Source organism: Argopecten irradians, chromosome 2 (assembly GCF_041381155.1).
Source record: "Argopecten irradians isolate NY chromosome 2, Ai_NY, whole genome shotgun sequence".
Taxonomy (NCBI): domain Eukaryota; kingdom Metazoa; phylum Mollusca; class Bivalvia; order Pectinida; family Pectinidae; genus Argopecten; species Argopecten irradians.
Genome location: NC_091135.1, coordinates 23282828 through 23308772, shown reverse-complemented (window position 1 = coordinate 23308772; position 25945 = coordinate 23282828). Strand labels below are relative to the sequence as shown.

Below are 25945 nucleotides of genomic sequence, written 5' to 3'. Positions count from 1 at the left end.
CAGACGTCAGACTGTACTTTACAGACGCCAGACTGTATCATACAGACGCCAGATTGTACTATACATACGTCAGATTGTATCATACAGACGTCAGACTGTATCATACAGACGTCAGACATTACTATACATACGTCAGATTGTACCATACAGACGCCAGACTGTATTATACAGACGTCAGACATTACTATACCGACGCCAGATGACTATACAGACGCCAGATTGTAGCATACAGACGTCAGACATTACTATACCGACGCCAGATTGTACCATACAGACGCCAGACTGTATCATACAGACGTCAGACATTACTATACAGACGCCAGATTGTACCATACAGACGCCAGACTGTATTATACAGACGTCAGACTGTACCATACAGACGTCAGACATTACTATACAGACGCCAGATTGTACTATACAGACGCCAGACTGTATCATACAGACGTCAGACATTACTATACCGACGCCAGATTGTACCATACAGACGCCAGACTGTATCATACAGACGTCAGACTGTACCATACAGACGCCAGACTGTATCATACAGAAGTTAGACATTACTATACCAACGCCAGATTGTACCATACAGACGTCAGACATTACTATACCGACGCCAGATTGTACCATACAGACGTCAGACATTACTATACCGACGTCAGATTGTACCATACAGACGTCATACATTACTATACCGACGCCAGATTGTACCATACAGACGTCAGACATTACTATACCGACGCCAGATTGTACCATACAGACGTCAGACATTACTATACCGACGCCAAATTGTTTATACAGACGCCAGACTGTATCATACAGACGTCAGACATTACTATACCGACGCCAAATTGTACCATACAGACGCCAGACTGTATCATACAGACGTCAGACATTACTATACAGACGCCAGATTGTTCTATACAGACGCCAGACTGTACTATACAGACGCCAGACTGTATCATACAGACGCCAGACATTACTATACATACGTCAGACATTACTATACAGACGCCAGATTGTACTATACAGACGCCAGACTGTATCATACAGACGTCAGACATTACTATACAGACGCCAGACTGTATCATACAGACGTCAGACATTACTATACAGACGCCAGACTGTACTATACAGACGCCAGACTGTACTATACAGACGTCAGACTGTACTATACATACGTCAGATTGTACTATACAGACGCCAGATTGTACTATACACACGTCAGACATTACTATACAAACGCCAGATTGTACCATACAGTTGTCAGACTGTACTATACAGACGCCAGATTGTACCACACAGACGTCAGACTGTACTGTCAGACTATACAGACGTCAGACTGTACTATACATACGTCAGATTGTACTATACAGACGCCAGATTGTACTATACACACGTCAGACATTACTATACAAACGCAAGATTGTACCATACAGATGTCAGACTGTACTATACAGACGCCAGACTGTACTATACAGACGCCAGATTGTACTATACATACGTCAGATTGTATCATACAGACGTCAGACTGTATCATACAGACGTCAGACATTACTATACCGACGACAGATTGTACCATACAGACGCCAGACTGTATCATACAGACGTCAGACATTACTATACCGACGCCAGACTGTATTATACAGACGTCAGACTGTACCATACAGACGTCAGACATTACTATACCGACGCCAGACTGTATCATACAGACGTCAGACATTACTATACCGACGCCAGTTTGTACCATACAGACGCCAGACTGTATCATACAGACGTCAGACTGTACCATACAGACGCCAGACTGTATCATACAGAAATCAGACATTACTATACCAACGCCAGATTGTACCATACAGACGTCAGACATTACTATACCGACGCCAGATTGTACCATACAGACGTCAGACATTACTATACCGACGCCAGATTGTACCATACAGACGTCAGATATTACTATACCGACGCCAGATTGTACCACACAGACGTCAGACATTACTATACCGACGCCAGACTGTACCATACAGACGTCAGACATTACTATACCGACGCCAGATTGTACCATACAGACGTCAGACATTACTATACCGACGCCAGATTGTACCATACAGACGTCAGACATTACTATACCGACGCCAGATTGTACCACACAGACGTCAGACATTACTATACCGACGCCAGAATGTACCATACAGACGTCAGACATTACTATACCGACGCCAAATTGTTTATACAGACGCCAGACTGTATCATACAGACGTCAGACATTACTATACCGACGCCAAATTGTACCATACAGACGCCAGACTGTATCATACAGACGTCAGACGTTACTATACCGACGCCAAATTGTACCATACAGACGCCAGACTGTATCATACAGACGTTAGACATTACTATACCGACGCCAGATTGTTTATACAGACGCCAGACTGTATCATACAGACGTCAGACATTACTATACCGACGCCAAATTGTATCATACAGACGTCAGACTGTATCATACAGACGTCAGACATTACTATACAGACGTCAGACATTACTATACAGACGCCAGATTTTACTATACAGACGCCAGACTGTATTATACAGACGCCAGACATTACTATACAGACGCCAGACTGTACTATACAGACGCCAGACTGTATCATACAGACGCCAGACATTACTATACATACGTCAGACATTACTATACAGACGCCAGATTGTACTATACAGACGCCAGACTGTATCATACAGACGTCAGACATTACTATACAGACGCCAGACTGTATCATACAGACTATACAGACGCCAGACTGTACTATACAGACGTCAGACTGCACTATACATACGTCAGATTGTACTATACATACGTCAGATTGTACTATACAGACGCCAGACATTACTATACAAACGCCAGATTGTACCATACAGATGTCAGACATTACTATACAGACGCCAGATTGTACCACACAGACGTCAGACTGTACTGTCAGACTATACAGACGTCAGACTGTACTATACATACGTCAGATTGTACTATACAGACGCCAGATTGTACTATACACACGTCAGACATTACTATACAAACGCCAGATTGTACCATACAGATGTCAGACTGTACTTTACAGACGCCAGACTGTATCATACAGACGCCAGACTGTACTATACATACATCAGACTGTACTATACAGACGCCAGATTGTACTATACACACGTCAGACATTACTATACAAACGCCAGATTGTACCATACAGATGTCAGACTGTACTTTACAAACGCCAGACTGTATCATACATGCGACTGTAGTGTACAGACGTCAGACTGTACTATATATACAGCAGACTGTATCGGTTAGTTAGTTAGACATTACTATACCGACGCCAAATTGTTTATACAGACGCCAGACTGTATCATACAGACGTCAGACATTACTATACCGACGCCAAATTGTACCATACAGACGCCAGACTGTATCATACAGACGTCAGACGTTACTATACCGACGCCAAATTGTACCATACAGACGCCAGACTGTATCATACAGACGTTAGACATTACTATACCGACGCCAGATTGTTTATACAGACGCCAGACTGTATCATACAGACGTCAGACATTACTATACCGACGCCAAATTGTATCATACAGACGTCAGACTGTATCATACAGACGTCAGACATTACTATACAGACGTCAGACATTACTATACAGACGCCAGATTTTACTATACAGACGTTAGAAGGTCTCGCGCTCCAAATATGGCACCTAGTACCACATTGTATGGAATGACCTACAAATTTTCACTACGAAAGAAATAAATGTTACAAAGTTTTCAACATGAACTTTAAAAATTCTTTTTTGTTTAATTCTTAATAATACTTACATTTGTTCAGTTTCACCATATTTATTCTTAGTTTGTTGGCTTTTTAAAACTTTTAACATATTTGTTTCATTTCGTCACGGTTTCCGGTAAATCAAACATGGCGGAGTATTTGAACAGAATTATACACGTGTTGTGTTTGCCGTCGATTTTACCACTAACAGTTGATGAAAGATTATAATCGAAAGGATTGTGAATTGAATATTGATCATAGTTGTCAGAACAATACAGTTACATAAGGATAATACCCGAAAAATATATTTTTATCAGTCTCAAAATGCCCGATGTGGATCACATCGGGGCTTGCAACACTAGCGGCAACGGGGTGGAATTCATACCCTGCCGGGAACGGAGTGGAGGCAGGGTATGATTATTCGTTCTAAGTGTTGCCCTGCAGGTAGGGCGTTAAAATTGTACCTGCTGCCCCTATTGCATGATCGTAAAAGGCGACTTAATTTAGGATCTTATATTTTCTCTTCTTCCCAACTGACTTTATCGTTTCCTAATGCCTCTCTTGGCACCGCCTCACTTTTGGCTTTGTGTTGAGTGTTCGCCCCTGTAAGGAAGGCTCCGGGTTCTGTCTCCTGACCGAGACACACTAAAGTCTATAATGGTGGTAGTTTTTTATCCTGCTTCGCACTCAGCAAACAGGGAGTGGGGCAACTGGTTCGCCCTTTGTCTGTGTAATGTGACCATGTGGGGTGTGTTGCTTGGTGTCTTCGGCGGCATGCTTCAGTGATATAGCACTATAAAAAGGGCAACAGTTCCACTATACAAGAAGACACACCAACATACCGTAGTCTCCCAAAACACGCACCTCGTACTTCACACACGCTACACACTGCACACATGGGAGGCCGTCCTTACATGACCCTGGCTGTTAATAGAACATTAAAATAATCAAACATACAAACAAACAAGTGTTGCTTGGCATATTTAGCGGCATTCATCAGTTATATAGCACTTTAAAAAAGGGAGCATCAGTTCCACCATACAAGACACAACACGAACATACCAGTTTCCCCAAAACACACACCTCGCACTTCACACGCAAACACCGCATTCACGAGACCGCCCTTAAATGACTTATTTCAGTTACAATTTTCCCCAAGATCTTGATAGCAGGCCTGTTTCAACATACGAACCCTTGATGTTGACAATTAATCTGTCTTTCGCAGAACTAATTCTGGATGTCTTTCCCTCAGAACTCTGAGCCACCTATCATTTCCCGGTGTCTTATTCCTGAATCGAGTAACACTTCAAGCTTTTTGACATAGACGACTAGGTTTTACCAGAAGTTGTCTTTTACTGACCCCAAAGCCTTTGTCGACTGCTTCTAACACCTTGGGAGACTGCGGTATGTTCGTGTTGTGTATTCTTGTATAGTGGAACTTTTGCCCTTTTTATAGTGCTATATCACTGAAGCATGCCGCCGAAGACACTAAGCAACATACCCCACCCGGTCACATTCGACACATTCCATACACGGGAGGCCGTCCTTACATGACCATAGCTGTTAATAGGACGTTAATTAATCAAACAAACAAACAAAATCTAACACCTTGGCGACCAGAGTTTGTTCTACGTTTGGATGTAAATATAGTCGTTGTCCTGGTTTCGATATACATGGCTGTGTTTTTGTCAAGGCCGGTTTGCGTTTTGTTTTTCGTATTTAGCATCTTTAGGCAATATCAATGATCAGTGGGTGATTGATGATCGGGTTTTTATTCAATGAAATAGAAATCCCAGCGAATTATAAACCTTAAGCATTGGGCTGGTACACCTCCTGTCACCCACAAGCGGTTTTCAGGTTGGGTGTCGGGCTTGGTTTTATACTATATAAGCTCGATCTGAGAGGGAAAGTGTGTTGGGCGAGCATAATATGTATTCCTGTACGTAATATATAACACATACATGAATTAAACGCTGACTCTGTCGTTCCAGATGCCGAGCAGCTAACTGCATACAATTAGATGCCGAGCAGCTAACTGCATACAATTAGTTTGTTGTTATTTAGTTATATAGTTAGGGAGTATATGGAGGACGTAAATATAGTCGTTGTCCTGGTTTCGATCCTGATTCTATTCGTCTATGTACATGGTCCAATATTATTTGTTTGATTATATTTACGTCCTTTCACCACCCAGGGTCATGTAATGACGTCCGCTCATGTCTTCGGTGTGTAGCGTGTATGGTGTCTGGTGCGTGTTGCGGTAGACTGTAGTATATTTGTGTTGTGTCTCCTGTATATTGGAACTTTTGTCCGTTTATAGTGCTATATCACTGAAGCATGTCACCGAAGACACCGATCAACGCACACCAGCCGGTCACATTATACTGACAACGAAAAAACCAGTCGTCCCACTCCAGGTATGCTGAGCGCTAAGCATGAGCAGAAACTACCATTTTTATAGACTTTGGTCTACCACTCAGGGACGAGCGCTCAAATGAAGCCCAAAAGTGAGGTGTTGTCAAGGTATAACAAAAAGAACTTAATTTGGGCAAAAGAGAAAAGACAAGCGCCTAAACTTAGTCACATTTTATTATCATGCAATACTAAGTAGGGACAGCAGATACAATTCTAACGCCCTACTTGCACAGACATATGTTAATAGTTAGCATCTTGCTGTGCGCCAATTAGGTAACATGTCTTCAGGTCAATTTGACCTGAACAAATCTTTACCTGAAATTGACATGAAATGACATGAAATTCACCCGAAATTGGTCAATTTTACATGAATTGTTTTTAGTTCAAAATCTTCATGTGAAATTCAATCAAGATTTTGACCTGAAATGACTCTTTAGCTCACATAAAATTTACCCGAAATTTACCCGAATTTACCTAAGGACATATTGCCTTTGTAGTTGGTATACAACATGCAGTGTTCCGTTTCATAAACATTTATTTTTTATGTGTTTTACTGACTTAACCACAAATACGTTACCTCAGAAATATTCAAAGTACATGTATCAGCAGTTTAGGGTCATTGTTTGCAGCGCGATAATTCACGTGTAGAAAAAGCCCGCTTATTTCACCAAATGCAAGTTATCTCGCTTTTGTCGTCCACAAAGATATGTACGCTGGTGGTCGTAATATGTAGCAAGCAGCGATGGTTATACTAATATACACATTATACTTCCACATCACAGTTTTAATGATATTGTATGCGAATTTTGTGTTGTTTTAATTTTTTTCACGACTAAAATATGAACCTATATATTAAGATATTCTTACCAAAAGAGACAATCTTGAAAAAGAATGAGTTCATGAAATTATAAAATATCAAATTCAAAAAAATATATTTAATTTACTCATCATTTTTTTTAAATTTGATATCCTAAATAATTCAAATTGCTATTTTCAGCTACAAAGTGAATATATATATATGGGATTATCAAACTGCAATATTTTTCGGTTGTTGTTTAAAAGAGTGTTTTCATAAAAAAGTGCAACTTCCTATTTGTACATCAAACCATTTTCCATAATACTGTAAAATTGGGGGTTTCAGTGGGTTCCGCTTGGAGGGCCGGCTTCAACATACGACCAGGAAGATATTGATATCTTTAGCATCTTTTATTGTCGGATTTCTGGTTCTAATCAGTCCCTATAAAATATACAAATAACACTAATTAACACACAATCGAACGCACTCCAAGTGAGTACACTCACACTTACAAAACTCTCATTTAGATTCGGAGAATTCAAATATTATTGAACAATTTCACACATCTCCACAACAAATACAAATATCAGATTACGAGTAAAATTAAATGGATGTTTGATATTATTATCCAACACAACAACTTATACACTACATACCACGACCAAATAATACAAAATTATCATACTCGATCGGCAATAATCGATCGAGGAAAATATATAAAAAGTTACCGATATATGAAAAATAGATAATTTACTGATTTAGAAAGATTGAATTAGATATTCCAATAATTTACATTAGCCTAAACATATTTATGAAGTAAAACCATTATTCACTTACCCCGTGTATGGCACAAGGGACGTTCATAAAAAAAACCTGTTATAGCAACGACAAAGATAATCGTCCTCTCTATCAAGAATCCCAAATAGAAGTGAAGAAAAGAAATGAAGTAAGGCGGGAAAGGAAAGAAAGAGTTAACGCGCATGTCGAGGTCAAGTGGTCAATGTCCGTAACATGTACATATATACTATATACATCGTATGTCCAGTATGCCTAATCGGGGCCTACTATCCACTATTCTACATACAAAGTTACACGCGACGAAACCGAAAGTAGACGCGGACTTACGGAAAGAAATACAAAACACTGACAAATTCAATTAACATAACAAATTAATAACATATTAAATAATAAATAAACATTCTCATTTACCAGGGTGTCACAATACCAACGGAGCCTGGCCTCAGTTGTCGTCATGACCTTCCCTACCTGGATAACCGGTGAGTGTTTTGCACGCCCTAACAGATACAGAGATAAGAAGATCTGTTTTTTTTAATTTGATGAGTTAAACAACAATGGCAGGGTATGCAATCAGAGTTGATGACATTAAAGCTAGACTTTATTTTAGGTAATTAGCACTATTATATGACTTATGATAAACATAAGTAGCATTGGTAAATCTAAATGTCAAAGTGGATCAGCCCATCTCCGGGAGAGAAAACCATGTGATCAGTTCAGTTAAGCAAGTGTCATTTCAGCACAAAAACAGTCGGTGAAATTGTATTTTCGAAATCAAAATGTCATCCAAAGATAAAATGTTAACTCCAAAAAAATAACTATATTGTTATTGGATATTATAATCATGAGAGTTAACAAGTCACAATCATTTGGGATATTGAAATTGACGAGGTAAAGTTTGTGACGCATATGAGTGAGACAAATTTTTGTTTTTGGAAAACCAGAGTAGCCTACTTCATCATTCGCCTGTCCCACGAGGTGTCGAAATCTCAACTCAGATATATGTAATACTAATTGTAGTATTGTCTGAAAAGTTGGTCTTAAGACAATACAATTCCTTACAAAGACACAATGTCATTGTAAAACTTTATCAACATGTTCTCCAAATTGTTTATTCAGTTCTTTTTCCTATTTGATCAAATAAAACAAACAAAATCAAACCTTCAACTTATCGGGCGTGACAAAAAAACAACCATTACGTGTCCAGCCACACGTGATAAAATGATATTTAAAAACATGACGTCATGTTAAGGAAGACCATAGCGAAGATTTTGGCGAGCCTTCCATGGCCTTATGGAAAATAGGTTGATGTACAAATAAACAGTTGAACTTTAAAAAAAAAAAAATTTTAAACGACAACGGAAAATTTAATACTGTATTTGGATTTCAATTAAATACATAAATAACAATATATCATGATACGTATGTATATGAATCTTTTGACATTTGACATTTTGTTTGTTTGTTTGTTTGATTAATTAACGTCCTATTAACAGCTATGGTCATGTAAGGACGGTCTCCCATGTATGCGATGTGTTGCGTGTATGTTGTGCGAGGTGTGTGTTTTAGGAGACTGCGGTATATTCATGTTGTGTCTTCTTGTATAGTGGAACTGTTGCCCTTTTTATAGTGCTATATCACTGAAGCATGCCGCCGAAGACACCGAGCAACACACCCCACCCGGTCACATTATACTGACAACGGGCGAACCAGTCGTCCCACTCCCTGTATGCTGAGCGCTAAGCAGGAGCAGAAACTACCACTTAAAGACTTTGGTGTGTCTCGGCCAGGGGACAGAACCCAAAGCCTTCCTCACAGGGGCGAACGCTAACTCAAAGCCAAAAGTGAGGCGGTGCCAAGGGAGGCATTAGGAAAGATAAAGTCAGTTAGGAAGTAGAGAAAATATAAGATCCTAAATTTAGTCGCCTTTTACGAGCATGCAATAGGGTAATTCCCGGAAAACGGAATATACAATGTACATTAGAACAAGGATTTATTAAATTCTTTAAAGAAAAATATCGCAATGCACGCAGCCACTCACTTTAAATTTATTCAAAATGAGACAATGATTCGGGTTCTTCTTGAACTTGTTGATTTATAACATCTAAGCTGTAATAACCGACCCAACGACGACGCTATCTTGACATTTAAGGTGCGGCGTTAAGATTTGCAGTTTTCAGCCTTCAATCACTGGGATCTTGATTCTAAGGTCAAATAATTACAAAATGTACTTACTTTCTTCTCGGGTCGATAATATGTAGTAACAACGTTCGCAGTAAAATAATAAAAATTACTTGGAAATGCTATGTGATATGGTTTGATTAATGATATGAAGTCGTTTTGGGCTATACTTAAAGAGACAATTCACTCAGGCAAATTCTTTTACATAACCAATAAGCAAACTATAGCATAAATGTATTGTTCTACATTTCTTATGAAACATATAACGTAAAACATTGACAAATTCCACAACATTGTTAAGTATTTCAATTAATATCGTTGAAATATCAAATCGTTGATCAATACGATTAAGCAGGTACAATATTAACTCTGTACCCATACCCGAGCCAAAGTCACGCACGTTAAACAAATGAACTACATAACCACTGAGAAGGTGATAAAATAATTTTTAGGCAAGACAATTCACCTAATAAGGTAAACACACTACTGTCAGAGCGATTTGAGCAGTTCTAGCCAAAAGTTGCATTACTTTACGAGCAAGGGACAGGGTTCGGCATACAAGAAGTTCGACCACAGTGTGTAATGGCGGACAGCAAGCAAGTTTGAATATTTCACACACGTGTCACCACCATAGGCGTTTCAAACATATCACAGTAAAACTGACTGATGTAATTTCCATTAGAAGTTGTTTTATCTGATATATATACAAATTTTAATGTTCTCTTAGAATGAATTGTCCCTTTAAAAGGTTACATATATATATAAATATATATATTAAATATCTTACTTCGTGTTTGACAATATTATGTCATTGGGTTCACTTTGAATAGGTACGTCCGAATCCATCCTCTCATCATACGTATAATGAACTGTATTAACTAAATTGGTAAATATAAGATATTGTATTTGTTTTTAACGGTCTTGCAGGTAGGGCGTTAGAATTGTGCCTGCTTCCCCTATAAAATGCTAAAAGGCGACTGAATATAGGATTGTATCTGTTCTGTTATTCCTAACGTCTCACTTGACACCGCCTCACTTTTTACCTTCGGTTGGGCACTCGCGCATGTGAGGTAGGCGCTAGGTTCTTTCCCCTGGCCGCGACACACCATAGTCTACAAGCTCTCAGCATTAAGGAGTTGGATGACTGGTTTGCCTGTTGTCAGTATAATGTGTCAAGGGATGTGTTGCTTGGTGTTTTCGGCAACAGTGTAAGAAGGAATTCGCATCAACTATGCCTCCGTAGTTCAAACCATTACAACAAAAAACTGATCATTTTATTTACTTAAATCCTTCAAACATGCAAATTCAATAGATTTTGTAGATGAAATCATTGTAGAAGGCAAAATGAAAGTATTCATTCATCACTTTCAAACTCATTAGTTTTCTGAAATAAGAATAAAAAAGGAAGTCATTTCTGTAAAGTTCAGTTTTACCTTGATGATTACCTAAATATGTGATTTTTTGGCTTGACAAATGCATGTTTAGTTCAAAGTTCACACACTCGTTTATGATGCTGAAGAAAACCCGGAACCGGATGTAAACCACGTATACTAAATATACAGTTTATATCACGATACAATGTCTATATAGACAACTGTGAAAAATGTAATGTTAGTTTTCTTTGTAACAACTATCGATAGCGGACACGTTTATTAATGGTTTATTCCAAACTGAAATCGCGTGTTGATCAAAAACAGGCGTATTGCCTAGGTCTTTACACGTGAAAGTAAAATGCGTGTACCTGTGAAGCATGGCTGATCCAAAATACAACGACCTTATGTAGGATATCTTATAAACGATATATAATATGATCTAATTTAAATGTGAAATGGATTGAAGTATTTTTTTATCTTATATTTTACGCTAAAATCTCGAAAAATAGGAATTCCAAGACATATTATCGAGAGCGGGCTATTTTCAAAGTCAGATATCCTATAAAGTATAACATGGTTACATACGAGACCGGCTTACTTTCGAGACCTTTCATCGGCTTCAAAGTAAACAGAAAATAAACTAAAGTTGAAAATATTGTATAATACATAAATCGCATTATATATTTTCCGTTAAATGTTGTATGATGTTCGTAATTTTACTCCCAAATAAATCGTCAATTAGAATCAAAGACAAGTGGATGTACTGGCTGAATTATATATCAAACGATGTAATTGAGAAAACAATTTCTCACTTCCTAATCATAGTTAGGTGATTATGTACTAATCCCGATGTTTTCATATTCATTTAAATTGTGAAATATTGGACACATGTTTTTCATGTGTAGACAACACTTCAGGCAGTGTACAGTGTATTTAAGGGGTATTCAGAGTTCGCACAGGCATCGACTTGGTCGGTAATTATGTCATCATATCTACATGTATAGCCTCACGGCAGATTATGTGTGTGCGTTCGATGTCCAAACCTTTTGTCTTACCTACCAGATTTTATATTGTCAACTTCAGAACAATAATAGTTATTAAAGAGCAATAACTTTATAAGTTACAATCGAATAAAGTTGATTTTCGAACTTGTCCGCGATATTTCCAATATTAAACTACATACAAACTTTTATGAAGCTTGGTTTATATTTACTCAAGTTATCGCGTTCACAATATCCAATAATAATTGGGGCGTAGCAGTTAGTATCGTATGCAAATCACGCCATCTTGCAGGATAGCCATGTAGCAAGAACGCTTGAATTAGACGGATGTTCGGTGTGTTACAAGCATTGCCTGTTGAAGTAATATTAAAACGAATGACTTAAACAGACCTGAATATGCCCAGTATTGGGGTGCCATCTTCCTGATAAATCGTGGTCACGCAGAATTTGCATCTATCGAGGTTTTAGTAAAGAACAACCATTCATAGATATCTATTCTGAAAAACCGAATGACTGTTATAGTTTGGCGGATTTTCCAGCAAGTTGTCAGTCATTTAATAATTTCCAATGATTTCTCGTAATAAATATACTGTGGCAATAAATACATTTAGTTTCATAAGCAATTCACGCCATATTGCGGGATAGTCGTGTAGCAAGACCACTTGAACAAGCATCGCTTTTTCTTTGAAGCAATATTAAAACAAATTACGGAAACAGACTTGAATCTATCCTGATTTAAAATTTGTCCTATATTTCTGATAAAGCATTGTCGCACAGCGCTTGCATCCGTTCAGATTTCAGTGTAGAGCAAGCATTCGTGGTAAAAGTATACTGAATAAGTATTTTCTAGAAACTATTCGGGAATTTTAAATGAAATCTGGTTCCCTTTACAGTTGGAACAAATATATCTGTAGTAGTATACCATGTTCGAGACATTACTTTTATATTTCTTATTTAATTTAGATCACCATCGTGTAACAATAATAATCAGACAATGCGTAGATGCTAATTAACGGGACACAAAACATACTAAAATGCGGAATGACAACTACACACTAAAAGCGGAATGAAAACGGAACATAGAAAAACACAGAAACATATGAGATTAAGTTCAATATTTTCTTTGCCTTTTCTCTGAGCTTAGCAATCTCTGCATAAACCCCTTTTTATTTTGTTGATAGCAAAAGTAATATAAAAACTTCGTCTGTACTAGACCTGGCTACCTTGCACTAACACAAGCTCAAAAATTATAAATTGACTTACAATATCGTCATATCATTGTTTAATTTCCATATTCTGTCCAATCAAAGGTTTAAGCTTCAGTGTTGTCCACTTAGCTGTTTGGAAAGCTAATACTTGGTATCGAAATTTATGGTATCTGGTTTATCGATAGGACTATTTCATCAACTGCTATTTTGTTGTCCAGTCAGTGACTCCCAGATTTTCCCGCTAAATCATAGGTTATTCCATCGACTGATAGTTTTCTCTATGCAGACGTATAAGTTTTATGCAGGTAGGGCGTTAAAATTGTACCTGGTGCCCCTATTGCATGATCGTAAAAGGCGACAAAATAAAGGATCTTATCTTTTCTCTTCTTCCTAACTTTATTTTTCCTAATGCCTCCCTTGGCACCGCCTCACTTTTGGCCTTGAGTTAAGCGTTCGCCCCTGGGTCTGTCCCCTGGCCGAGCCACACCAAGGTCTATAAAAGTGATAGTTTCTGCTCCTGCTTAGCGCTCATCAAACAGGAAGTGGGACGACTTGTTTGCCCGTTGTCAGTATAATGTGACCGGGTGGGGTGTGTTGCTTGGTGTCTTTGGTGGCATGTTTCTGTGATATTACACTATAAAAAGGGCAACAGTTCAACTATACAAGAAGACACAACATGAACATACCGCAGTCTCCAAAGACATGCACCCAGTACAACATACACGCAACACACCGCATACATGGGATGCCGTACCCTATATGACCATAGCTGTTAATAGGGCGCTAATTATTCAAACAAACAAACAATTTTGTTTTTATTTTGATGGTTTTTTTTGTTTGTTTTGTAAACGATAATGATTACTTTAAATGTAAATATAAGCATGGGTTGTCATATTTTTGACATGCATTGGTGTGTAACATACATTGTTGTTCTAGCATCTGAAAAATGAGTGAGTGTTTATGTTTATGTTAACCAGGCTTGTATGAAGCAATTCCTCTAAGATGATAACTTGCCCCATAGATTTTTTTCTTAGAGGAAATATTCCATACATGTACAAACATGGTTAACTTAAAAACGAAATGCACTTTCAATTTGGAGTAGTCTACTGATATTAATAAAGTTATCAATGCTAAACAATAATCAAAAGTAAAATCTCTTTCAACATCGTTTGAATTCAATTTGTATAGAAGCTCGCGAGTGTAAATAAAGCAATGGTTTTAATTCCAAATTTCCTGAATTTGCTCTTTAATTGATGAATTTACTTCTGCAAATATTTTTTTTGGTCATTTTAACAGGTTATAACTTGGGGTAGTGTAGCGACAAATCACACTTGATTCGAGTTTACGATTTTGCTTGCATTAATATCGAGATCTAATTCAGATAACACACATATTAGTTTCACAGTTTTATTGTACTATTGTAGTAATATTTGTTTTGACAATATATAGGAATATAGCATTATACTTACTGACAAAATTGCCATATACTCGGCAAAACTCCCAGATGTATTTCTTAAAGTGAATAGTCGGGCAAAGAAAACCAGTCTAAATGCGTTCATTGGCCTTCCAAAAGTTCTCACATATTAATACGACGGTCAAGTTCTGCTTAGTTTCCCAGTTCTGACCATTAAAGTAAAGAAACGTTGAAAGCATTGAAAGCGAGGCTGCGTGGAAATGTAACCACGCACATAGTCAGCCGGGAGGACGTTTTAGGATTACTATACTTTAAATTAATTTCTTCGTACAGACAGATTTTGGCGAGAGATTTTTATTTTTCTATTTCATAAGAAATTATACTGGATACATTCACACCATTTTTACCGACTTTAGCCATCCTTGCCCGACTGTTCACTTTAACATGTAGTTTGTTTGTTTGATTAATTAACGTCCTTTTAACAGCTATGGTCATAGAGTACAACATAAACGTAATATCTGCAGTGTAAGAAATTTATTTTATCAAAACTAATTTTATCTTATATTCAACTCTTTTAAATGGGTGGGACCAATTTAACAACCTTAGCATATACCTTTGGATACACGAATTAAATAAAGATAAATGTTTTTTTATCTGTTTGTACATCACATTGTCTATGAATTATTATGGTTTCTCATATAACTTTATAATCATAATCAAAAAATTAACCACTTGTGCCGTTATTACACTAACTGACTTTCTACACCTGCACATGCTTAGCGCTCAGCATACAGGGTATGGGACGACTGGTTCGCCCGTTGTCAGTATAATGTGACCGGGTGGGGTGTGTTGCTTGGTGTCTTCGGCGGCATGCTTCAGTGATATAGCACTATATAAAAGGCAATAGTTCCACTATACAAGAAGACACAACACGAACATACCGCGGTGGCCCCTTCAGGTAGGGCGTTAGAATTGTACCTTCTGCCCCTATTGCATGATCGTAAAAGGTGTCAAATTTAGGATCTTATCTTTTCTCTTCTTCCTAACTGACTTTATATTTCCTAATGCCTGCAGTGGCACCGCCTCACTTTTGGCCTTAAATTGAGCGTTCGCCCCAATGAGGAAGGCTCTGGGTTCTATCCCCTGGCCGAGACACACCAAAGTCTACAATAATGGTAAAATATTAACTTTAATTATCAATAATAATGGCATGTGTCGCTGCATAAAATAAGCTATATGCATAGCTTGCATTTAATATTGCTTCAAAGAAAAAACGATGCTTGTTCAAACGGTCTTGCTACACGACTATCCTGCAATATGGCGTGAATTGCTTATGAAACTAAATTTATTTGTTGCCACAGTATATTTATTATGAGAAATCATTGGAAATTATTAAATGACTGAAAACTTGCTGGAAAATCCGCCAAACTATAACAGTCATTCGGTTTTTCAGAATAGATATCTATGAATGGTTGTTTTTTTACTAAAACCTCGATAGATGCAAATTCTGCGTGACCACGATTTATCAGGAAGATGGCACCCCAATACTGGGCATATTCAGGTCTGTTTAAGTCATTCGTTTTAATATTACTTCAACAGGCAATGCTCGTAACACACCGAACATCCGTCTAATTTAAGCGTTCTTGCTACATGGCTATCCTGCAAGATGGCGTGATTTGCATACGATACTAACTGCTACGCCCCAATTATTATTGGATATTGTGAACGCGATAACTTGAGTAAATATAAACCAAGCTTCATAAAAGCTTGTATGTAGTTTAATATTGGAAATATCGCGGACAAGTTCGAAAATCATCTTTATTCGATTGTAACTTATAAAGTTATTGCTCTTTAATAATTATTATTGGACATTGTGAAAGCGATAATTTGAGTAAATATGATTCGAGCTTAATGAAACTTTGTATATAGATTAACTGTGGAAAGAGCTCGGACGAATTTGATAATATATTGACTAACTTTAGAAAGATCTCCTACGAGTTTGAAAATCAGCTTGATTCGAAGGTAATTTACGGAGTTATTGCCTTTTGCACTAATAATTATTTTTGGACCTTGAGAACAAGATAACTTGAGAAAATATTAACTGAGCTGAGCTTAATAAAACTTAGTATGTCGACTAGCATTGGAACGATCTCGGACAAGTTCGAAATCGGCTGGATTCGATTGTAACTTACAGAGTTATTGCCTATTGCAATAATAATAATTGAACGTTGTGAACCCGAAAACTTGTGTAAAGTAAGGTGTAAATATGAGCCGAGTTTAATAAAACTTTGTATATAGATTAACATTGGGAAGATCTCGAATAAATTCAAAAATCAGTTGGATTCGATCGTAACTTACAGAGTTATTGCCCTTGCAATAATAATAATCACACCTTGTGAACACGATAACTTGTGTAAAGTAAGGTGTAAATATGAACCGAGTTTAATAAAACTTTGTATATAGACTAACATTGGGAAGATCTCGAATAAGTTCAAAAATCAGTTGGATGCGATTGTAACTTACAGAGTTATTGCCCTTGCAATAATAATAATCGAACCTTGTGAACACGATAACTTCAGTAAATATGCACCCAGATTATTTTAAAATTTGTATGAAGACTAACATTGGAAAGATCTCGGAGGAGATCGAAAATCAGCTTGATTCACCTCTAAATTAGTTATGCAGTTATTGCCCTTTGCGATAATAATTATTGAACCTTGTTAACACGATAATGTGAGTTAATATGCGCCAATCTTAATGAAACTTTGCATGTGGACCTGTTAGATCTATTTTCCTATTTCATGAACTAAAGACATAAGTATGATATATTGATATCAGGTGATTGTTAAGACCCATAGGCCTCTTGTTCTGAAGTTGACAATATAAAATATGTTCGGTAAGACAAAAGGTTTGGACATCGAACGCACACACATAATCTGCCGTGAGGCTATACATGTAGATATGATGACACAATTTACCGGCCAAGTCGATGCCTGTGCGAACTCTGAATACTCCTAGAATACATTGTACACTGCCTGAAGTGTTGTCTACACATGAAAAACATGTGTTTAATATGTCACAATTTAAATGAATATGAAAACATCGGGATTATTACATAATTACCTAACTATGATTAGGAAGTGAGGAATTGTTTTCTCAATTACATCGTTTGATATGTAATTCAGCCAGTGCATCCGCTGGTTTTTTTATCCTAATTGACGATTTATTTGGGAGAAAAATTACGAACATCATACAACATTTAACGGAAAATATATAATGCGATTTATGTATTATACAATATTTTCAACTTTAGTTTATTTTCTGTTTAATTTGAAGCCGATGAAAGGTCTCGAAAGTTAGCCGGTCTCGTATGTAACCATGTTAAACTTTATAGGATATCTGACTTTGAAAATAGCCCGCTCTCGATAATATGTCTTGGAATCCCTATTTTTCGAGATTTTAGCGTAAAATAAAAGATAAAAAAATACTTCAATCCTTGTTTTTGTTTGTTTGAGTTTTACGGCCCATCGACAACTAAGGTCATTTAGGGCCAAACTACAAGTCTTGCATTAATATCAGGATAAAAGTTCAGGGTAAGAAAAAGCAAGTAAGGACTAAAACACAGATTGTAAACGTTAATTTGATAAAAAAAAAAAGAAGGTTTGCATGGGATAAAATAAATTTGGCTAAAACACATGAGAAAACTCATGCACAATGTTGATGAAACGATGAAATGTTGAGTTGATACGATGTATGATGAGAAAACGTTCATATTTTGCTTAAAATACCGATCTCTTTGAGATAATTAAAAATACGATTATGTCTCACGGCATGAAACAAAGTGTACATGTCGGAGACATCGTAGTATTTATCTCGTATGTGTTTAAAATCAATACAATGCAATAAAATATGCTCCACTGTGAGAGGAGAATCACATGCATGGCATGTAGGAGGATCCTCCCCTCTCAATAGATAGGAATGTGTAAAATATGTGTGTCCAGTTCGGAGCCGAGAGAGTACAACTTCCTCTCTGCGGTCTCTCCGACTGGACAGTTTAGGATTAAGTGTAGGTTGAATTTTAAACAGTTTATTGTTTGTTTCGGTAGACAACCTTTGTTGCCAATGGTGTTTGATGGCTGACTGAATTGAAGGTTTGATGTCGGTGTATGGTAGTTTCAAATCTGTTTGTGCTAGGCGAAGAGCAGTCTTAGCTGCTTCATCAGCCTGTTCATTCCCCTTTATACCCACATGACTGGGAATCCAGAGATAAGTAATTTGAGTTTTAGAAGATAATCGAAATGTTCGGATTAAAAGATTTTGGATTAGAGTATTTCTAGGGCTTCTTGATTTCAAAGCCTGAAGAACCGAAAGAGAGTCTGAACAGATGATTGCCTTTTCAATGCGGTGTTCTTCGATATGGTCAAGCGCCAGACCGATAGCACATGCTTCCGCAGAGAAAATGGAGGCAATATCCGGGAGTCGGATAGAGGAGCAGTGATTAGATGTACAGCATGCTGCCGCAAGTTTATCACCATCTTTTGATCCGTCAGTGTAGATCTGAACATGGTCAGGGAAAGCCCTAATGCACTCCCGAAAGGAGGATTTGTGTTCTTCGGGTAATGCACTGGATTTTGCCCTCTCATGTAGAGATAAATTGATATCAGGTGTTTGAATGAGCCATGGTGGTACATCCGATACGGTGTACTCGTCAATGGTGTCGAAAGTTATATTAAGTTCCAGCAAAAATTTTGAAATTCTGATGCCAAATGTTGGTATGAGCTTTTGATTTTGTGTAAATATTTCTTGGTGTTGTGGATTGAATACAAGGTTAAATGCAGGATTTTTGGGGTTGGATTTCAGTTGAGCAGCATACTGTAAGGATAATTTCTTTCGTCGATCGTCTAGAGATGGCTCATTAGCTTCCACATGGAGACTCTTCACAGGTGTTGTTCGAAAAGCTCCAAGTGCCAGACGCAGTCCCTGATTCTGTATAGGGTCAAGCATCTGTAGATAGGAGCTGCGAGCCGATCCATAGACAATAGAGCCGTAGTCAAGTTTTGATCTAATAAGTGCCCGATAGATACGTAGAAGCATTTCACGGTCTGCACCCCAATCAGAATGGGAAAGAACTCGTAGAATGTTCAGCGCCTTCGAGCACTTATCCTTCAGATGTTTGATATGTGGAACAAAGGACAGTTTCGAATCAAATATTAGTCCAAGAAATTTAGTTTGTTCAACTACTGGAATTTTAATTCCATTGAGTGTGAGGTCAGGATCATTGTGTGGTTTTCGTTTTTGACAGAAGTGCATACAGACAGTTTTTGATCTTGAAAATCTGAAGCCATTTTCGTCAGCCCAATTTTGTAATTATAAATACTTCAATCCATTTCACATTTAAATTAGATCATATTATATATCGTTTATAAGATATCCTACATAAGGTCGTTGTATTTTGGATCAGCCATGCTTCACAGGTACACGCATTTTACTTTCACGTGTCAAGACCTAGGCAATACGCCTATTTTTTATCAATACGTGATTTTAGTTTAGAATAAACCATTAATAAACGTGTCCGCTCTCGATAGTTGGTACAAAGAAAACTAACATTACATTTTTCACAGTTGTCTATATAGACATTATATCGTGATATAAACTGTATATTTAGTATACGTGGTTTACATCCGGTTCCGGGTTTTCTTCAGCATCATAAACGAGTGTGTGAACTTTGAACTAAACATGCATTTGTCAAGCCAAAAAATCACATACATGTATTAAGGTAATTATCAAGGTAAAACTGAACTTTACAGAAATGACTTCCTTTTATTCTTATTTCAGAAAACTAATGAGTTTGAAAAAGATGAATGAATACTTTCATATTGCCTTCAACAATGATTTCATTTACAGAATCTATTGAATTTGCATGTTTGAAGGATTTTAGTAAATAAAATTATCAGTTTTTTGTTGTAATGGTTTGAACTACAGCAAACAGGGAGTGGGACGACTGGTTCGCCCGTTGTCAGTATAATGTGACCGGATGGGGTGTGTTGCTTGGTCTCTTCGGTGGCATGCTTCAGTGACATAGCACTATAAAAAGGGCAACAGCTCCACTATACAGGAAAAATGAACACAAACATACCACAGTCTCAAAAATAGTCCTTACATGACCCTGGTTGTTTGTAGGACGTTAAAATAATAATAATAAAAAAAAACTGCACTTAACGTAGGCCTGGGTTGAAAACATTTCAATTAACTCTCGCCGGAGGTATCAACGCATGTGCGAATATTGTCAATTCTTAACAGCAGTTTGATAGAAAATAATGGTGTATCTACATAAAACTTCGAAGTCCATAAAAAAATCCAAACGAAAGATAATTATATACCCCATTCCGACATTTTACTGAATGCATAAATTTGCTTATGTCTCTTACCTACTAGGCAACGTATAAAGGATATAAGTCACATTCAGTATTTATTTGCGTTAAATATATTTTTTCAATGAAAAAGTGACAAAAGTCTAGAGATTGTGAAGTTGACGTCTTGTGAGCGGTAACATATATTATCAATGATTGTGATGGAACTTCAGTCGCCATTGATAATACAGCATACGAATTTTTTATATAACGCAAACGGTATGTAACGCTAAAAGCACAAATTTATTTAACAATCGCCATAACAAATTCACATCCAAGGTAGGTCACATCAATATTCGAATATAGGTGTTACTTCATTATTGAACGTTATCTTCGATTTCTGCCTTATAGGTACAAATAACCTGTGAATCAACTATGTCACATAGCTAGGAAGTTGATCTAACTCCATATTTCTCTTCTCAGCGTCCCATAATTGTTTTCCTATTGGACATGCCGTCTATCCCATAATATCACTGCTTACGTCACTGGCACTACTAACCGCCGACCGGGTAAAGGGATAAAATCCGATTACACTTAATTATGAAAGATGCCTGAACCGAACCAGCGTTCACTAAATTACAGTTACTTATCAGTAACATACCGGCCCTAAATTCGAATACAATTACCAAGAGCATAAACAAAATACTATACATACATTATACTACAATTAAGCCTAATTATTTTCGCTATGAAAAAGAATAAAATTCAAAAGAATGAAAATAGATTTGCAGAGCAGAGCACGTCGTACACTCCCGAAAGAGAAGCATTATTATGGCTCTTAACTTCAAACGTTGCAAATCTGTCAAAATATGAAAATAAACTCTTCAAGAACATTCAACTAAAACGCAAAATCTTAGTAGCAAACCGTGTCAATTTGTGGTCTATGTTCTATTTAACTGGAAAGCTCCAAGTGGCACAACGTGAATTAGAACGGTCGACTTCGTTTTTAGTTTAACACTTCGAACGAGACCCGGGAAATTTCTCCATCACGCGGCCCCCCCCCCCCCCCCCCCCCCCATGACTAACACAATGTCTCAAATACGAAAGTTCTCCTTTTCAGTTTTCCACTTTTTCCGAAGCTACAACGTTGGAGGATTTTCCGCGTGCCATTTTTCCCAGAACTGGTCAGCTATATATTGCGCTTGCCGTCCATAACGGTCCTGCTGTTTGAATATCACTAATGGAACTACGTTGTAAGGGCGAAGCAGCAACAAGTGATTAGGTGTAAGTGGCTCTAAGACATTTGGGTTGTCGGACACATATGTAAGAGGACGCATATTAACAATAGATTCAGTCTCATAGAATACGGTGTCCAAGCGTTCGTCATCAAGAACCTGATTGCGCAAGACGACGTTCAGAACCTTTCTCACAGAGCGTATTTGCCTTTGCCATACTCCGTCAATATGCAAAGCTGCTGGAGGGTTAAATTATCATTTGATGTCCGTAAACAACAAAAGTACTCCTTTGTGTTTACATGTTCTGTGCACTGTCTTATAGAAGCTCTCAGCTCCTTTTCTCAACTTTTTTTCTCCTTTGTCTGACCGAATAAGTTCCAGAACTCCCGTCAAGACATAAAGCGTATTAAAGCGTTAATAAAGGAATCTGCTTCAAGGGAATGTAGCTTTTCAATATGTAACGCACGCATTGCTAGACATGTAAAGATACATCCATATCTTTTTTCCTGACTCCGACCCCTCTTCACGTAAAAAGGGCCGAAGCAGTCTATTCCTACAAATCTGAGTGGTGCCTGACCAGGACGTACTCGATCAGTGGGAAGTGATGCCATATTTTGAGAACCTGACACTGCTCTTAGTGTTGTGAAAGTTATCAATGGGCGACATTTTGGGATCCAATACCTTTGCTTCAGAACAGAAAGTACATGTTCCCTTCCAAAATGTCTGGTCACAATCTCATTTGTATGTCAAACAATGAGTTTGATGACGAAATTATCTCTTGGAAGAATTACAGGATGCTGTGCAGAGTCTGCAATAGGAGCGGATAGCAATCTTCCACTTACGTGAAGAAGGCCATTACGTTTCAACACTGGTTCTAGTGCATAGATATGACTATTCTTACTAAACTTTCCTCAAAAAAAATTCAAAACAAACAGTTCTTCGTCAAAAGTTTGTTGCTGAATGTATCGAAATATCACCATCTCAGCGTCTCTGAGATTCTCCATAGTAACACGGCCTATTACGGATTTTTTTACGAAGATAATCCTTGTAGTTCAAAAGCCAAACTACAACCATCTTTAGGCGGTGCCTGTTTTCATCGTTGCTTTGTTACCATTTCAGAGACGTTTAGCCCTCTAGAAGCGTCGTCAGCAGGGTTCAGACTTCCGTCAATATGTCTTCAACTCTCAGGGGAAGAACCGTCATGTATGATCGCAATGCAATTTGCAACAAATGTGTGAAAACACCTCTTCTTGTTCTTGATGTTTTGCAGCACAGTCATACTATCTGACCAAAACACGTTTCTGTCAATTCTAAGACTCAGATCGTTGGCTGAAATACTACTGACGCGTACTGCCAGCACAGCAGCTGAAAGTGATAGTCGCGGTATAGTCATTTTCCGTGCAAGAGCAAGCCGAGACCTTACGAGAAGAAACGCGCAGTGAATTTCCTGATTGTAGTTTACCATGCTGAATCTAAAATATCCTGACTAAGCTCATGTACTTAGTACTGTAAGAACTAACCCTTTAAATCATTTGAAGATTGAAAGTGTATGTTCTCGAATTTGTTGAATGCATCATCTTGTAGGCTATCGCTTAATACTAAGTCAATATCACTATCATTTATTGACAAATCAAAGTCATGCAGTTTACGAGTAACTGTACCAGCATATCCGGCACGAGAATAGTACAGATGTAAAAGCTGTTCGCGTATACAATCATCAGAATATTTGATACACACAATATAGAATAACAGCAATGTGTGAATTAGATGTTTCAAATACTCGCTCTGTGGACATATACCAGCACGGTTTGCTCATATTAGCCAGAAGGAAAACGTTAACAAACAAAGGTGCGCATACGCTAGTTACCTGGTCCACCACATGCAGGACGTGTGGACGTCAGTCATGTGATGCGATTCGGATTTCCGACAAAACCCGATGGTACTGAACATGGCGGTGATTGAAGGCGATTTATTCAAAACCAGGATTAAATATTCTCTTATAGGCCAACATATGCCTTTGGGGAGCTAAATCATAAAGTTACATATCTATGTTCAAACATCAAATGTTATTGTTACACTAAAATTAGCATGAAATATACTTTTAACAACAAATGTGGAAATCACACCTCACGCTTACTAATCCCGCTATGAGGTTTTCCTTATGCGGCAACAACTGTTAAAATGATGTATTTGTTTGGAGTCTTTATATAAACACAACAGGGAATGTTGATATAAGAGAACATATTCTTGACTAAAATATATATTTTAACATTTAACTATTTCTTATGGCCTCTATGGTCAATAAAGATGCCACAGCTTTGCAGACAAGCTTCATATCGCGGTTATGGTCAGGTGGATGTCCGTCTAGGTGTTCCCGGAATTATGAGTGCGTCGGGTAGCATTCTAAAGAAGTTAAAATAACTAGTACCAATCAAAGTTGTCTTTTCTAGGCGCAAGGCTTATTAGGTCGGAATATTGGATAAATTTTATAAACAAATTTGTGCCATATTGAACATAAAAAATGAATCACGTCGCGAACTTTTAAGACAGAGTGCAGGAGACATCCTTGTTGTTTTTATCTGGAGAACGCCTCCTTAATAAATGTGTTCATATGAGGACTGTTTCTTGTTTATTTCCTGTATTTGTAAACCTGTCCTTAAAGGTGATAAAAACAGATTTTAAATATGCTATTTTTGTGTTGATATTTGTTTATTGTGATGCACTTTATGATTTCCAACAAAAAATACAGGTTGTATTTGACGTAATTTCAATAAAAATGTGCTTGAAACGAAGTCCATAAACACCCTTGTCTGGAACGATCGCATCGCTTATCGCCCCTGATATCACCAGGTGGCCGTAGATTCGTGACGTCATCTGAGACCAACAGCTTAGACTGGTTCCCTTCCCTTAGTTCTCTACTCTCCGCCAGGCTGCGCTCCGCTTACTAGGGACTAGACTGGTTCCCTTCCCTTAGTTCTCTACTCTCCGCCAGGCTGCGCTCCGCTCACTAGGGACCGGTAGCGGGTAACCATGATGATTTTTTTGATTGGTCAATCTACATATCCGGTTCGCTGGCATCACTTTTTTAGACGTGGGAAACCCCTTTACGCACGAAGCAACGGATCTTAACGTTAAGAATAAATATTTTATTTGAACGATATATAAACAAAAGTAAATAAGATCTTAAGTTTTGAAATTATTTCATGCTAACAGAGTTTAGGGTGTTCTTAGGAACGACGTTAATGACGTTATTTTCTCTTAACGGAAGTAGCCGTCTCCATGATGACATATCATGCGCAGAAATGATGCGCACTACTCTGGAGTTGGAATTCCCACTCGAAATGGCTACCGGTCCTCAGTGA

At 37.7% G+C, this 25945-nt stretch overlaps 1 protein-coding gene across 1 annotated transcript; it reads left to right on the top strand.

Moving 5' to 3' along the window:
* The first annotated feature begins 199 nt into the window (after nucleotides 1–199).
* LOC138316520 (zonadhesin-like) lies at nucleotides 200–25945 on the top strand. Its single transcript, XM_069258209.1, has 4 exons — nucleotides 200–808; nucleotides 1521–2194; nucleotides 8239–8303; nucleotides 25797–25945. The coding sequence occupies exons 1-4, from the start codon at nucleotides 200–202 to the stop codon at nucleotides 25943–25945; spliced, it is 1497 nt and encodes a 498-aa protein (XP_069114310.1).

Excerpts from the sequence above, each read along its gene's own strand:
- LOC138316520 (XM_069258209.1), top strand. The coding sequence starts at position 200 with ATGACTATACAGACGCCAGATTGTAGCATACAGACGTCAGACATTACT. Across the intron at positions 2,195-8,238 it reads CCAGAATGTACCATACAGAC|GGTGTCACAATACCAACGGA; the intron begins GTCAGACATTAC and ends CTCATTTACCAG. Across the intron at positions 8,304-25,796 it reads CTTCCCTACCTGGATAACCG|AGTTTAGGGTGTTCTTAGGA; the intron begins GTGAGTGTTTTG and ends TCATGCTAACAG.